This window comes from Eubalaena glacialis, chromosome X (assembly GCF_028564815.1).
Source record: "Eubalaena glacialis isolate mEubGla1 chromosome X, mEubGla1.1.hap2.+ XY, whole genome shotgun sequence".
NCBI lineage: Eukaryota > Metazoa > Chordata > Mammalia > Artiodactyla > Balaenidae > Eubalaena > Eubalaena glacialis.
Window position 1 is genome coordinate 19,004,184 of NC_083736.1, and position 16,932 is coordinate 19,021,115.

At 39.8% G+C, this 16,932-nt stretch overlaps 1 protein-coding gene across 1 annotated transcript in view; it reads left to right on the forward strand.

Moving 5' to 3' along the window:
• The first annotated feature begins 547 nt into the window (after positions 1-547).
• PHEX (phosphate regulating endopeptidase X-linked) overlaps positions 548-16,932 on the forward strand; it is a 192,516-nt gene continuing 176,131 nt past the window's right edge. Inside the window, exons 1-3 of the mRNA XM_061178566.1 lie at positions 548-665; positions 5,818-5,886; positions 12,369-12,530. Of these exons, the coding sequence (XP_061034549.1) occupies positions 548-665; positions 5,818-5,886; positions 12,369-12,530 (349 nt within the window). The remainder of the gene's footprint in view (positions 666-5,817; positions 5,887-12,368; positions 12,531-16,932) is intronic.

A 16,932-nucleotide genomic window follows, 5' to 3' on the forward strand; every position in this document is an offset into this window, starting at 1 on the left:
GGCGAGCAGAATGATTATTGCCAAAGAATTATGTGATTCTTTGAGATCTTGAAGTGGGTCGGAAGAATCCTTGCCACCTAACTTATCATGGTTTGGGGGAGTTTGACAAGAATCCAGTTTTGATAAAGACAATCGTTTTTTCCTCCCCAAGTGACTATACATTTAAATAGCTAAAACATCTGTTCAGTAACATAGTAAAACATGTACACTCGGAACGCCTGAGAGAAGAGCCTGCCAAACAATTGGTTGAGAGGGGGAGCACCGTGTTGCTGGGGGGAGAGCACCAAGATAAAGCAACCACTGTTTGTTTTGTCTGCTCAGGGGGAAAGCCAAGGCAACCAATATTTTTGGGTTTCTTTTATTTCATTTCTGAAGAAGTATTTGAGAAAGGGTGGCGAGAGGACATATCCTGACGGGATTTTTTTTAACCTGTCCATTAGTAGAAGAGCATGAGAACCTTGGATGTCAATGCCTAACAGACTCTTGAGACCAGCCACCAAACCACAAAAAGCGACTTTCTTCTTGCCTGGCCCTTACATCTCTCCCAATGGATGCAGAGACAGGGAGCAGCGTGGAGAGTGGGAAGACGGCCAACAGAGGCACTCGAATCGCCCTGGCCGTGTTCGTTGGTGGCACCCTGGTGCTGGGCACAGTCCTCTTTCTAGGTAAGTGGAACTGGGCTAGTGCAGTGGTTTCCTTGTGCTGTATTCTGTGCAGTGGTTTCTGTATGGTCAGGATGCAGGTGGAGGGCTGTTTGCTTGTGTTAGTAGGTGGTGCATCCTTAGTTTCTATTAAATATGCAAATGAAAGGAAGCTTTTTCTTTACGAGAGTAAATAAATAAAAACTCCCATGTACCAAATGCATAGTCCAGAATGTGAAGTGGGTATAAAGTGGATTCGAGTGGCTAGAGGATTTGGTTGCATCGGGCAAACATTTTTTATGCATTACATTTAGCAAAATGAGTGTTTATGAATTCATAGTCAGATACTTTGATTTATTTTGTGAGGAAAGACTTTACATTGCGATCAAACCATGCTGGAATTTCTTTCCATTTGATTTTTGTCAGTGTTTGCCTGAATGAATCATGAAATTTAACTCACAAAATACAAATCAGTCTTTAAAAATGCACCGTTAATGATATTCTTCAATTCCTTTCTAATCCAGTGACTCTGGTGGAATAAAAAATTTAACTCTGCCTTTCTCTTAGATTTAAAAACTAATATGAAGGAAAACAGAGGTTTTCCTCCTAAGATTTGAAAGGTATTGTGATTCAATGATTTTAATGACTTTTGGTGAGAATGATGTACCCAGAGAGTATATATGATGTTAAAAGCATATTTTTATGAGACAGAACGAAATAGAAAGGGGAGAGGAATGTTCTAAAATTTTAGGCATTTTGAATCTTTGACTCTTCGCCTTTGTATTTTTCTCATACGGCCCATACTGTTTCATTAGCTTGAAAGTTAATGTAGGACCAAGCCCTATATTTAGGAGAGTCTAGGTGCAGTTTGAAATGTAGCAAACCTGGGAACATACCTTGGCATATGCAGGATGCAGGAGGCCATGTTTATCTTGGCAGGGGAAAACCAGTAATTAAACTTTAAAAGAGTTAGGGTTGTGTGGTTGAAAACTCTGCTAAAACGAGCAAACCACCTTTCCATGTTTTCTGTGGCTGAAGATTTAGGAAATTAGATGGGTTTATTGCTTTCTGGTACAGCTAAACCTCCTACTCCTGCAACTGAAATTGAGGCTCTCGAAAACTGGTGTGAGATTTCTTGGCACTTGGGGTTTAGGCAAGTGTCCTATCCTGAAATTCAAAACTGGAGGAAAAATGATATGGGCATGTCAAGGGAGTATGTACTATGTGGGAAGTGACTACAAAGTTAGACTATTTGTGTTTTGCAAACACTCCCAAACTTAAAAATCCAAATGATTATTGTTTATGTAAAAATATGTGCTCTTTTTAATGACGTTACTGCTGCTTGAAGCTTTTTTGAAATTCCTCTCTTACGATTACATTCTGAGGCTGTAGCATATTATCAGAATGTTCTTGATAGCAGCAAATCTTTTTTTTTTTTTTGGGCCACACCGATCTTAGTTCCCTGACCAAGGATCGAACCCAGGCCCTCTGCTGTGAAAGTGTGGAGTCCTAACCACTAGGCCACTGGGGAATTCCAAATCTTTGTTCCTTGAGAGAAGATGATTCTTTGGGATCAGCTCTGAAGTTTTTAGAGCACAGTAAAATTCATCAAGCCAGGCGATGCTATTATGGGTAAGGAGGCCTGTCTAAGATAGAAAAAATAACTTTCCAGTGTGCCCAATAACTTGGCTGTCTCTCACTTAGAATCTTTAGAGAAGCTGTAATGGTGTTAGAGAATAAGGGTGTGGCCTCCCTCAGCCTTCGCTACTCAAAGTGTGGTCTGCGGACCAGCAGCCTTAGCATCACTTGGGAGCCTGAACTCCACCCCAGACCTAGTGATTCAGAATCTGCATTTTCACAAGATCCCCAGGTGATTCATTTGCAAATTAAAGTTTGAGAAGTATTGCTTCAGGTGACCATGTCCTTTTGGATGAATACATTCAGAGACATTTGCTTTTAAATAAATGCACACTCTCAAATGAAAAAATAAATGATATTTTTGTCAAATGTCTCTGCACTATTTCTGCCTCCCTTCCTTCCCTCCTCTCCTTTTCACTGCCTAGTTCCACAGGCTCTGCCACCCGCCTCCACCCTGCACCTAGCAAAGTCCTTGTCTCAAAATCTCCTGGGACCTGCCAGCCAGTGCTCTTTATGACAGTATTCTGGTTAAGGGCCTCTTCTCTTCAAGGCACTTCCGGGTAAACTTTGTGGTATATTTTTCTGCCTATATAAGTTCAGTCACACGTCTGCAATTTCTGGCATTCCTCCTTCTCTCTTATTTGTATTTTAGGCTCTGGGGTAATCTCTTTTTTAAAACCTTAGTCCTTATACAATAAGAGTGATAGCCACTGGCCTTGGGGTGGTTTCAGAGAAATTAGAGCCCTAGGATTTAAGACCTTATATGCCTATACCCAGTTTATTTTATTGTATTTCATTTTTTTCTTTTAGATTTATTTTTTATTCAGGTAACATTGGTTTATAACATTATATAAATTTGATGTGTACAATATTTTCAGCTTTCTGGGCCATGCTGTCTCTGTTGTGGCTACCCGACTATGTTGTAGCACAAAAGCAACCATAAACAATATGTACACAAATGGGCATGGCTGTATTCCCGTACAACTCGATTTCTGGACATTGAAATTTAAATTTCGGATCATTTTCACATGCCATGAAATATTCTTCTTATGATTTTTTCCAACCATTAAAAAATGTAAAAAACATTCTTAGCTCACAGACCGTTCAGAAAGAGGCAGTGGACTGGACTTGGCCCACAGGTCATAGTTTGCTGACCCCCACTTTATGGTCATTCTCATGCTCATGTGGATGATGTCACTGCATTCTGAAGTCATTTCTGCTGCTTATAGACTAATCTAAAATGAGAAACCAAAGTGCTCTTTAAGTTTTTTAAAAAGCTCCTAACCAGCAAAAAGTAACATTTTCATTTTTTATAGTAGAAATTTTTTTTTGTTGTCTCTGTTTTATTCACTTAAACCTTCACATTGTCTGGGCTTGTTGACCCTTCTTTATTTACAGGGTCTTAAGATAACCCCCCCATGGAAATGATGCTCTTCCTTCAGAGATTGGGTTTGTCTGCATCCTAATTAATTTAACTTAAACTTTTCTTTTACTCATCATCAGGTAAAGATGTTTGATTTTAGTTTTGCTTCCTTAGAGGTTTTCGGTCAATAATTATTTTCCATGAAAGAAATAACTCCTTAAAACTTTAAAAAATGAGATATAATTTACATATAACATTATTATATTGGTTTCAGGTGTACAACATAATGATTCAATAGTTGTATATACTGCGAAATGATCACCATGATAAGTCTAGTTAACATCTATCACCTCACAGTTACGTATTTTTTTCTTGTGATGAGAACTTTTAAGATCTACTCTCTTATCAACTTCGAAATATACAACGGAGTATTACTAACCATAGTCACCAGGCTGTATGTTACATCCCCATGACCTATTTATTTTATAACTGGAAGTTTGTATCTTGAAAGGAATGTCTTTAACTATTTTATTATCGTTTTTCTAAAATAAAATAAGGCTAGTATCAAGAAGGTATTGTCCAGAATCATAAAATATTATTATTTACAATAAAGTTTGTTTTTCCACTGTAAAAAAAGACACATGCTCCTTAAAGAACATTTGGTAACCATATAGAAGTAGACTGAAGGGAAAATTTACTCCATGGTTCCACCACCAAGGCATATTGAAATATTCCATACTAATCTTTATGTTCCACATATATATTTTTACCTTTATTTTGCTTTCTAAAGGAATCAAAATATAACTTTACGACAAGATACTTCTTTTCTTAAAAATAGGCCTGAGATGTTTGTTCCATAGACAGTTTTCTTGAATCTCTAATGTAACACAGGTAAAAAGACTGTTTGGAGGATGAATGTGGGCTAATAAATAACTCAAGTTGCCACACTGGTAAGTGATGTACAGGTCTTCCATCTCTAGCAGAAATATAGATACCGCCATACTTTCTGATCCTGTTTCTCTATTGAGGGTGCTATGAAAGGCCTTGTCCCCCCTTTACCCGCCACCATCCATCTCCCCATGGCCACATTTCCAAATGATTCCTTATTTCTGCTCACAGAGTACAGCAATAATGAATTCTCCACAATTTCCTTGGCTACCAGAAATATTTTTGAAGTCTAAACTCACATCTGCTAATGCCCAGGTGCTACCTGAAGTTTACAAATAGGGCACCCTTCTTTACTTATGCAGAAATCCATTTAGATGAAGTTACCAGCCAGATGGGGGAAATTAAGCCATTGATGAAAAGCTACTTCTGTCTTACAGGGTTTTTGTTTGGTTTTGTTTTGGTGGAAGTAGTTGGAAGCTTGGTCCACCAAGCTGCATCTGTCTGGTAGATGCATCTGTCTGGCTGGGCCTGGTGGGAGGAGGGTGTGTGGGGTACGGGGCAGGCAGATAATGACTCTCTTGATAGATGACTGAGTTATATACGATATATTTTTACTCTTCCCCCTTTTATGGGCCGTATCTGTATGGGTGGTTTAGATAAGACGCAGAACTTTAAATGCCACCTATGCTAGCTTTTTCCTTCCACTCTGGATTTGGTCCAAATGACACAGTCTATAAGTTTCAATTTTCCCATCACTAAAATGAGAATGTAGTTGTAAACAAAAAGTGAAATTATGAGACTTAAACCACAGATAATCAGAGATAGAAGAGACTTCAGAGATCATTTAACCCAGTGGTTCTCAAACTTGAGCCTGCATCAGAATCACCGGGAGGCCTTGTTAAAACGCAGATGGCTGGGCCCCGCCCACAGAGTTTCTAAGTCAGAAGGTGTGGGTGGGGCTGGGTCATTTGCATTTCTAATTAGCTCCCAGGTGATGTTGCTGTGCTGCCCCTGCCCTGGGGACCCCACTCTAGGAAGCACTGGTCTAGTTGTGTCTTATGTTCAAGAGAACCAAGTTTGAGAGCAACCAAGAGTCTCACCAAGGTTACTTAGCTAGTGACCAGAGTCTGGTTCTGTGACTCTGAGCCTAGTGGATTTTTGAATTCGGTGTCAACACAGGGAAGGATGAACTGACAGCAAATGTCTCGCATATGTGCCTGACGGTGGGTTACTTGGTGGTGGTCTGCTGCAAGCCAGTCATCTCTTTATTTTGGTCTGTTTTTTCAGTGAGTCAAGGTTTCTTAAGCCTCCAAGCTAAGCCGGAGTACTGCCTGAAGCCAGAATGCATCGAAGCTGGTAAGTCAGCTTTCCATCCTGTGTCAAGTTATGATTATGGTACCTTGGTGAGTGGAAGAGAAAACAGGCGGTATTTTTAGTATTTTGTTTGCTTGAGGTTTACCAGGTATGAAATGCAATTCTGATGAAATTTTAAGTTTTCTTTCAGACTTGGTGTGAAGTTGTGGAACGTAGGTTTCCTGTTTTCTTTTTCCTTGCAATGAAACAGCTGCGCGGTATTCCAAATCATTATAAGGAAATCAGGAAGGGGTGTGGAAGGCTGAATGGCCTCTCTTAAGACCTGGAGACCTTGACCTTCGTATCTCCTCAGCTGGATATAGATTCCCATTTATCTCAAGTAGTCTTTCTGTATCTTCTGGTCAGTGGGTCTGGCCTGTCTGCGTCTAAGCAGGGACCCTCTGTAAACCGATACTTCCACTGTCACCTGGAATCTCTTTGGGTCCTTCTATCTCACGTTACAAGTCAAATTTTTCTTGAGGTGACAGGCTGTGTATCAGTGGGTACCCCAAAGTGAAGACGAGCGGTTAAAGTTGACTCAGTTTTGCACATCTATCAGTTTTGCCCTCCATAAACCAGTGTTAGGGCCTAGAGGTGCAGGACCTGGATCCCAGCCCCACTCCCATTTTTAAGTGGCCAGGGACACTAGGTGTGTGTTTTCCAAGGGGAAAGTGATGGGATAAGTTAAGCACATGGTCCTTTCACTTTCCTCTTGGCCTTAAGAGAAGAGATTAATGAATTATTGCACCAAATATTTATTGCACTCCAGGCACTGAGTTAGGTTCTAGGAATATAGCAGTGAGGCCGAATGACCAGGTAAGGGAAGAAAGACAACAAACACTCAAGGCAATTAATGGACAAGAAAAATATCAGCTGGTGGTACATGTTATGCAGAAAATTAAAAAAAATAGAATAATGTGGTGGCAAGTGACAGGATGGCTAGATTGCAAAGTCTGAGGAAATGACATTGAAGGGGCCCTTTGAATAATGAGAAGGGAGTGCTGTGTGAAGATGGAGGAAAGGGCTTTCCAGGTGGGGGGAACAGCTGGGGCAAAGGTCCCGTAGAGGAAAGAGCTTGGGGGACTTGAGGAATGGGAAGAGCCTCTGGGTAAGGGGCAGGATGCAGGTGATCAGGGTCAGTGGGGAACCCAGGTGCCAGCAAGTTTGAGGTTTTCCTAAGTGTGCTCAGAAGCCTCTGGAGGGATTTAAGAGACACAAGATCTTATTAGCCTTCAAAAAGATCTCTCTTTGCATCTGCTAACCCCAAACTTGCATTCCTACCCTCTCCCACCCTCCTCCCCGTTGGCAACCACCAGTCTATTCTAATAGAGTTCTTTTTTTAAAAATATTTATTTATTTATTTGGTTGTGCTGGGTCTTCAGTTGCAGCAGGTGGGCTCCTTAGTTGCGGCACGTGGGCTCCTTAGTTGCAGCATGCATGTGGGATCTAGTTCCCTGACCAGGGATCGAACCTGGCCCCCCTGCATTGGGAGCGCGGAATCTTAACCACTGCGCCACCAGGCAAGTCCCTTGTCCCATTCTTAAGTGATCAACATATATATATGTATATATATATATATATTTTTTTTTTTTTTTGCAGATGCAAACTGGTACATATGTAATGGATGGACACCGAGGTCCTACTGTAGAGCACAGAGAACTATATATATATACATTCTTTTTCATATTCTTTTCCATTATGGTTTATCACAGAATATTGAATATATTTTTTTAAACCGGGCAATATGTTAAGTGACTTACATGTGCCATCTCATAAAAATCTTCATAAGAACCCCATGAAGTTGGTGCTATCACCCGGCCCAATTGCACATGAGGAAATGTAGGCTTCTAGGAGCTAAATAACTTGCTCTGGGTCACACCCTGAGTTAGCAGCAGGGCTGGGCTTCAGGTTCATGTGTGGCTCCTCTCCATCTGTGCCTGTGTGCCAGAGGCCATGCCAGGAAACTCTCTTGGACCCCGGTCCTGTCTTGCTCTTTTTTCATAACATTAGACCTACTAGAGTCTAGGGAGTAGACAACTGTTTCAGCTTTTTGATCTCGTCGCAGAAAGGATGAGAAAGATGTGGGAATCCCCAGGTCCTTTCCTGCTCCCAGCGGAGCAGCTGACCTAGGGATTTCTCCAGTGGAGCAAGGGTGACCTGGAGTTGGGTGGGGCACCAGGTGGGACTGTCAGAGGACAGGTTTCAGACTTGACGTCACCTTGTGCTTCGTCTGTGGAACAGTTTTTGCAGATGTGTGAAATTAAAAATTTTGAACTCAAACTCAAATTGAAACCCTAAGTCAACTGTTCGTACGGAGGGCCACTTATTTCATGAGTTTTGTCTCTTTATTACGAATCATAATAATGCAAAAGTAAAGCTTGAAGAATGACAATGATTATGTCGCCTCCTGCCAGCTAGTGTTTTCCCTTGCTGCCCTCTTTTTAGTTTTCACCTTGGCGACTGGCTTTCTAATATTGAAAAAGATACTTATGCTGTTTCTGTAGCAAAAGGCTCACCAGGGCTACAGTCCTCTTCACTGTAACGTGGGCGCCGCTGCGCGCTGCGTGGGCGCCGCTGCGCGCTGCGTGGGCGCCCCGTGAGTGTTGCGTGGGCGCCGCGTGAGTGCTGCGTGGGCGCCGCGTGATTGCTGCGTGGGCGCCCCGTGAGTGCTGCGTGGACGCCGCTGTGCGCTGCGTGGGCGCCGCTGTGCGCTGCGTGCTGGCAGGATGAAGTTCGGGAGAGCGACGTTCTGGATTTTCTGCGAGCAGGTGCCAGTCTTTTCCGAGATGGCTTCTCTCCTTGACTTTCCTTTTCTCCTCTTATCTATTTCCATCTATCCTAATCCCTCTTTCAGAATAAGAGGTGGAGGAAGAATACAAAGAAACGAGGAAACAAGGAAAGGGCGTGCTAATGATAGTGGATAAGGCCAGAGAGGTTGACGAGTGTGAGGCATGATCTATCTGGCCAAGTAAAGGCCATGCGGTCTGGGCTAAATATATAAACCATCCTAAGCTCAGTTTCATCATCTGTAAAATGGGAATAAGAGCTTTTATTTATCATACTGGTTGTGAGACTAGAAGAAAATAATGTTGGTGGTAGTACTAGTAATCCAGGTCCACAATGCCATATCCTTTACCCTGTACCCAGAGAGCGTTGTAATGCTCAGTTGGCAAGACTGGACCCGAGCTCAGTTCCTGTGATGGCAAAACTGGATCTTAACTCATGTGAGGCTGTTTTAGACTTTGTTTATCCCACTTAAGAGAATATGCATTTATTCCCTATAGAATTATTAATGTGCTTGCTGCAGGAGTGCTGCTCCAGACATTGCTGGAGGTATTATATAATCTGTGGTTTAGGCGTTGCATTACTTTTCTAGAATCTATGAGCTCTGAAACATCTGGCCTCAAGAGTTTCGAGTAAGTGTTTGTGGAATTGTAATAGCAAATTTGTATGTATGGTTGCCAGATTTAGCTACATGCATTCATTCAGGATGCTCAGTTAAATTTGAATTGCAGTTATACAACGACAATTTTTTTTGGGTATGAGTATGTCCCGTGTAATATTTGGTAGTACTTACGCTATAAGAGTAGTCATTTATGTGAAATGCAAATTTCACTAGGCATTGTGTATTTTATCTGGCAGCTGTATTTATTTGGCGATGTGCCTGACACTGTTCTAAGCACTTTACACATATTTACTCATTTAATTCTCATGAAAATCCTATGTGGTGCTATTATTACCCCATTTTACAGATGAGGAAACGAAGATACAGAGAGGCTAAGTAACCTGCCTAAGGTTACATAGTTATTGCATGGGGTTGTTGGCATTCAAAACCAGGTGGTCTGGCTCCAGAGTCTGTGATGAGGCTGTACTGCCTGAAAAGGGCTTAGCATAGTTCCTGGCACAGAGGAAACGCTCAATATTAGTGATTTTATTGTTACCCCCTCCCCCCAAGCCCTGATTAAACTTAAAAAGTCAGGCTGGTATGAGTGGTGTCTCCACTTCTACTAGATAAACACTAGCTGGAGACTGAATAACAGTTTACCTTATATGCAATGACTTGAGGGAATACATAGCTTGGCCTTTCACAGATTTCCTTCATTATCATATTTCTTTTATTAAAACAAGACTCTCTGGTTTTTCTCCGTGGAGCTGAGTAGGGGGAGAGGAGTTTTGGTGTCTTGACAGCTATGGTCCCTTGCAATTTGAAGTCACAGTTCCCTTGCAGAAAGTGCAGCCCTGTGCCCAGCTGTGAATTGTGAATGCTGAATTGAGAGGCTGAAGCTGGAGTTTTCCCACTTAGTGGGCTCAGTTCCAAATTCAGTGTGAGCGATGTATTCCCCCACTTTATACCAGGGCTGAGGTCAGAGCTGATCTTGCAGTTTAGGTACCTGCAAGAATACTGAGGAGATGGGATACATTTGAGGGTTGGGGGCAGGGGGAGGCTTGGGAAGGTGGCCAGAAAACAACATGCTTATGTGAATAAAAATGTGTGTGAGGGTTCCTCTATGTGACTCTAAATGTTGTGTGGGACTGAAACTTGTATGATCCATGTTCCTGAGGTGTCCCATAGCAGATTCATTGTGCACAACCAGAATAACCACAAATATAAACTAAAATGAAGATTTTATGTGTCCTAGCAAATTTGCATATTAAATATTAATGATAAAATAGTAGCAGTAAGTAAAATTGTAATTGGAGACAACCTAATTAATTCTGAAAGAGGAAGATATTAAGTTAATTTAAAATTTATCAACCTTAGATTCTAAACCAATTTTTTTCTTTTTGGATGTGGAAGGATTGAGCATGATGGGGATTTTGAAGTTCTATAGAGATTAGGTTGTTTGTATATTATTAGCTTCATCAAAGACAAAAAGCTGTTTGAAATTTTCATAGAAAGTCTAGGCTAGAGAAATATGTAGCCTTACTTTTAAACCTGGAGGAACCACACACATAACCAAACTGTAATATGTGCATCTAAATTTATGCAGATTATATTTTTTTGGCAAGTCATTCAAGTTTAGCTGATAACTCATTGAGTTTTCATTACTTCAAACATAAATGTATTCTGGCATTAATTAATTATGAATATCACCCAGGATGTCATCTTTCCAAGGTCATTAAAATATTGGCCACCTTTTTTAAAAAAAAATCATTTGGTGCATATCTTTATGCTAGAGTGGTAGCCAGCAGTTGGAAGGGAGTTGGAGTTCAATATTAGAAATTTTGGGACCTTCTCATTTTGTAACGAAAGACTTTTTTTTTTTTTTTTGAAAGACTTTTTTTTAAAGCTCATGGATACATATTTAAGTATGAACAAACTTCCTACCGATTGACTATCTTCCATATATAATCGAGTGTGGCCTTAAGAAAGAGGAAAAGATGGCAGATCAGTCTATCGTGTCTTTCTGTTAACTCATACGAATACCCAGTTCTGCCCCTAGACTTGGGCAAGAGGGGCCCCTGCCCTGGGCCCCTCATTTAGAATGTTACACTTTGCTCTGGCCATGCCTCTCCCGTCCTCAACCCAGAATTCCCTGCAAGATGGCCCCAAGCCTCCTTTTAGGGCCTGTTTGGGTCTCTTCCAGGGCTTCATTCCTCTGAGAGCTGCCCTGAATGTCAAGGGGCTCAAGGATCCATACCTGGCCCTCCAGGTCTTTATAAAGGTATATTGTAAATAGATATTGTCAACATTTAGGTATTACATGTGGGCTTCTGTTTCAGTTAGCCTTTGTTGTGGAACAAACCACCCCAAACCTTAAAGGCCTGAAACAAGAGTGATTTAATATTTCTTCTGATGCCTTGGGTTTGGTGGGGTTCCTCTGCTGAGACTGCCTGGGCTCATTCATACAGCTGCATTCAGTTGGAGGGTCGCCTGGTCTGGAAGGTCCATGATAGTTTCAGTCACACGTCTGGCGGTTGGTGGTGGCTTGGTTCTTCTTCACATGGCCTTACCTCCTCCAGGAGATTCTTCAAAGGACAGTCTCAGGGCTCCAAAGGGATTTAACGTGGAAGGTGAAAGGCCTCCTAAGGCCTAGTTTTGAAACTCATGAAAAGTTACTCTGCCACTTTCTGTTGGTCAAAGCAAGTCACGAGGTCAGCCCAGATTCATGGCAGGGGAAATAGATCCTGGTGGCAAGAGTGGGAAAATCACCTTGCAGAAGGATGAGAGGAATGGAAGGGAATGTCACACACGTCCTGGCAAACAATTTACCTGATACTCCATTTGTATTCCTGTTCCAGGTCCCACAGATGTTAGGGGTGCTCCTGCAAAAACCAGTAACAATAATATGACTAAACTTTTATCCACTCACTCTGAATGTAATAGTTTAATATAGTGAAGTTGATTCAGGGCATCATTTGAGGGGAAATGTAAAAGCCAAGGCTTGGGAACTGGTTGATATGAAATCATTGTTTAATTTGGAAGAGACCAGTACACAATGTTCAGTGCTTGTCATTAATCCTATGATTTTCTTTTTAAATAGCTGCTTCCATCTTGAGTAAAGTAAATCTGTCTGTGGACCCTTGTGATAATTTCTTCCGGTTTGCTTGTGATGGCTGGATAAACAGTAATCCAATTCCTGAAGATATGCCAAGCTATGGGATTTATCCTTGGCTGAGACGTAATGTCGACCTCAAGTTGAAGGGTAAGTTTCTACTTGGGTTTGGTGATGCGCTTTACAGAGAGCAGTATTTGACAAGAAAAACATAGTTTTGGATTTGAGGCATGACTGCTCACTCTTTAACTATACTAAATTCACTTCCAAGATTTTTTAAAGTGGAAGATTGAAAGGAAAGTTGTGGAATTTTAATCTTTCAGATCTCAGTGCAAGCCTAGTGTAGCTCATTATGTTCACATTTGATAATAGTAAGTTCTGCTGCTGAAGGATAAATAGCATTTGATTGAGGTTGGGAGCAAAGGAATAGTTAATGAAAATCACGTTATACTGGTATACTTATTCATCTGTTATGTTCAGAACAAACTTCATCACTTGCTCACTGTGTCCTGGATTTTCATGGTTTACAAAATGTACTTAACACTTCATTGTCTTTTGACATCACTTTTGAGAACTCTGGATGACCTTGTGTTTGTCATGTTGTTCCTGTTAACTTCGAAGTTGGCTCTGGGGAGACTGTCCTTCCCCCGTGGCCTCTCAAGCAATGACAAGCTCACACACACATACTCACATATGCGTGCATGCACACATACTCTTCAAAAGTTGGAAGTATCTTTTGCTGGGGGATCTTCTGCTCACAATTGGTCTAATTTTTATGCTGAGTTATTGGAGAAAACCACTTCAGAATGCAAGTAGGGAGATTTCAAGGCCAGGTAAGGTGAGTGTTTTGAGAAGGCAAAAATAGTATATATTTTTTTCGCTTTCTTATAACTGAGCTATGCCATATAACTTGCATTCAGTAACACACCTAAAAGAATTTCTGAAAATTTTTGAGAATCATCATTTTTCTATCTTCTCCATATCCTTTTCCCCAAGATTTTAAGAATTAAGTTCATTAATTTTAATGAAAATTAAATACGTATCAACTTATATATATGTTATAGCATCTGAAACCATTGGCAAAATAATTAGATACCTATTGTCACTGTAAGGAAAAATGTGCTTAAATTTCACAACTAGATATAAATCATATGGACTTACATTTTCTACTAGAAGGCTGAAACTTAGTCTTCATAAGTTATAAATGAGAATTTGCAAGAATGTCAGAGTTTTCCCATAACCCAACAGGTGAGATTCCTGTTCTGTGGAACTGTAAATAGGACCTTGAAGAATGAATTTACTGAGACTTATTTCCCTGTAGGATATTAACTCGTGTCGGTCCTTTACCTACCATTCTTGCCTGTTTCCTGTTTCTCTTCTCTGGCTTCTTTTCTTCCTAGACAGAGAGATGTGTGCATGTGTGCACACGTACACACACACAATTGGAGAAATATCAATGAAGGATAAGAAAAAGTCAATATTTCCAGATAGATGATCCTTTTATATTAGTTATAGCCCAAAGATTTCTATCTTCAGGGCATGAAGCAGTTATAATAATTTAAAGAATTTCTGGGAATGTCTTATTGTAAAAACTAAAATCAGTATCGATGGGCTTTGTTTGAGGAGGACATGGTATATGGGCTAAAATTCATAGAAGTCAGAGTAAATTGTTCAGAGCAGCACAAGTTTTTTTTTTTCTACTTTGAAAAATGAAAAAATTTTATTTCCAAGCTCGGTCGTGAAAGTAAAAAGGAGCAAAAATAACATGCAAAAAGTAAAAAGGAAGTCACGCATAAATCCACCCCTAGAAATAACTGCTAATAAAGCAATTGGGTATATATCTTTCCAGGTGTTTTTTTCCATGTGTGGGTACATATGCATAATCTCATATGCACAGCCATATATTTTAAAAAATAAAAAATAGCTGATATTATGCATGCTGCTCTGTCACCTGCTGTAACACATAATGTATTCCTCATAGACATGGATTATGTCAGTAGATATCTTTCCTTATTATAAGTAACACTATAATAATACCTAAGTTTACACATCTTTATGGCCTTATCTAAATGTATCCTTAGGATAAATTCCCAGATATGAAATTGTTGTGTTGAAAGAGTATTCACCTTTCATTTTTGTTGCATATAGCAGAATCGCCCTTTAGAAAGTTATTTTTAGGTCTTCATATATTTTCTTGCTGTTTTAAATGGTTACTTTTCTCAATCACCTGTTTCTTTTTGTGGTATAAAGTAGGGGTCAGCAAACTGTGGCCCGTGGGCCAAATCCAGCCCACTGCCTGTTTTTGTAAATAAAAGTTTTTTTGAAAGACAGCCACATCCATTCATTTATGCATTATCAATGGCTGCTTTTGCACCACAAAGGCAGAGTTGAGTAGTTGCATATAGAGACCATATGACCCATAAAGCCCATGTAACCTGCAAAGCCTAAAATATTTACTCTCTGACCTTAATGGAAGAAGTTTGCCAACTCCTGATGCCTGTTGTAAAGCTTTGATATATCTATACTGGATCTAGGTAGAACTATTTTATTAATTGATAGCTATTTGGTGGGTTTTTGGGATTTTTTGATAGGTAATCATAAAATTAAATAATTATAATTTTTGTCTCTCCCTTTTACTATATTGACTAGAGTCTCAGAATAATGTTGAATTATAGCAATGATAATGGGTATAATTTTCTTTTTTTTTTTTTTTAGTAAATTTATTTTATTTATTTATTTTTGGCTGCATTGGGTCTTCATTGCTGTGTGCGGGCTTTCTCTAGTTGCAGTGAGCGGGGGGCTACTCTTTGTTTCGGTGCGCGGGCTTCTCATTTCAGTGGCTTCTCTTGTTGCGGAGCATGGGCTCTAGGTGCGCAGGCTTCAGTAGCTGTGGCACGTGGGCTCAGTAGTTGTGGCTCGCGGATTCTAGAGCGCAGGCTCAGTAGCTGTGGCGCACGGGCTTAGTTGCTCCGCAGCATGTGAGATCTTCCTGGACCGGGGCTCGAACCCATGTCCCCTGCATTGGCAGGCGGACTCTTAACCACTGTGCCACCAGGGAAGCTGGGTATAATTTTCTTATTCCTAACTTGGGTGGTAATGCCTCTAGCATTCCCCCCAATATATTTTTTCTTTGTTTCTAACATTTTTTATTGTGTTTTGTTATTCCTAGTTTGCAAAAAGGTATTGCTCAAGAAAAATCTCTTCACTGTTTATCAAGAGACTCACATGGAGTATCTCTTTTAACTTCTCTAGATTTTCTCATGCTAAATTAACCTTATAATCTTGAAATAAATCCTGCTTATGAATGGTTTATTATTTTAAGACATTGCTTAAGAATTGAATAAGCTAGTATTTTGTTATATTTGTGTCTGTATTTATGATTCATATTGGTCCATGGATTTTTGTGTGCTAGGTTTGTCAAATTCTGTTATCAAGATTGTGCTGGCCTTGTGAAACAAAATGGGAGGCTCCCCATATATTTCTATGCTCTGGGAAAGACACAGACAAATAAATCTCAGGTTATTTTGTGACAAGCCCTGTAAAGGATGAATTAAAAAATCAGTCATAGGGCTCTTGCTACAAGTGCCAAGAAGGAGAGCAAATGGTGGAGTAGGGTCTCTTTTTAAATTAGTATCATCTTGTTCCAGATGCATGTGCTTGAAATATAAAATATGTATTCTTTAAACTTTTAAATTTTGAGGTAATTCAGACTTAAAAGTTGAAGGAATAGCACAAAGAACTCCCATATACCCTTTACCCAGATTTCCTGATTGTTACTGTTTTGCTGTACTGTATTGGCTTTATCATACTATTCTTTCATTCTCTCTATCTATAAATGTATAGATTAGAAATATGTAAATATATAGATGATACTGATACACAGATTTATAGATACATATCTTTCTGAACTCTGCAAGTATGTTGCAGATAATTAGGTATTCTTAAAGTGTATAAATAGAGCTTTTCAAATATCAGAGGTGCTGACAATCTTATTTTTTAAACACTAGACATTTATTTATTTATTTAGCATGCAAGTTGTTTATTTTGGGAAGTGACCCCAGGAAATAGAGGTGGGGGACTGGGAAGAGTGAAAGATGGAAGGGAGGAAAAGTGAATCCAAGAATTAAACACTAGTCTTTAAATTCTATCTATATGTCTTTACTCTATATCTATCTATGTATCTGTGTATCTCTCAGTCTGTCTGCTTATCTATCTAACCATCCAGGTGATACAAGCTCATTGTAGATCAGCTATAAATGACTAACGAGGAGAAACATACTTCAGATCCCAATACCTGGTGATAACTTTTTAAATGCAAATATAAATATAAAATTATATGTATATCTCAAAAGGGATCATATATTCTATTTTTATAATCTGTTATTTTTACTTGACGCGTTAACATGTTTTCAGGTCAATAAAATAGATCTATACCATCATTTGCCATGACTACTTTGTATGGATATACTACAGTTTGTTTCATCAATTCATATGTTGCCATTTAGGTGGTTTCCAAATTTTTTCCTCATTGTAAGCCACTCAGAGCCTGCGT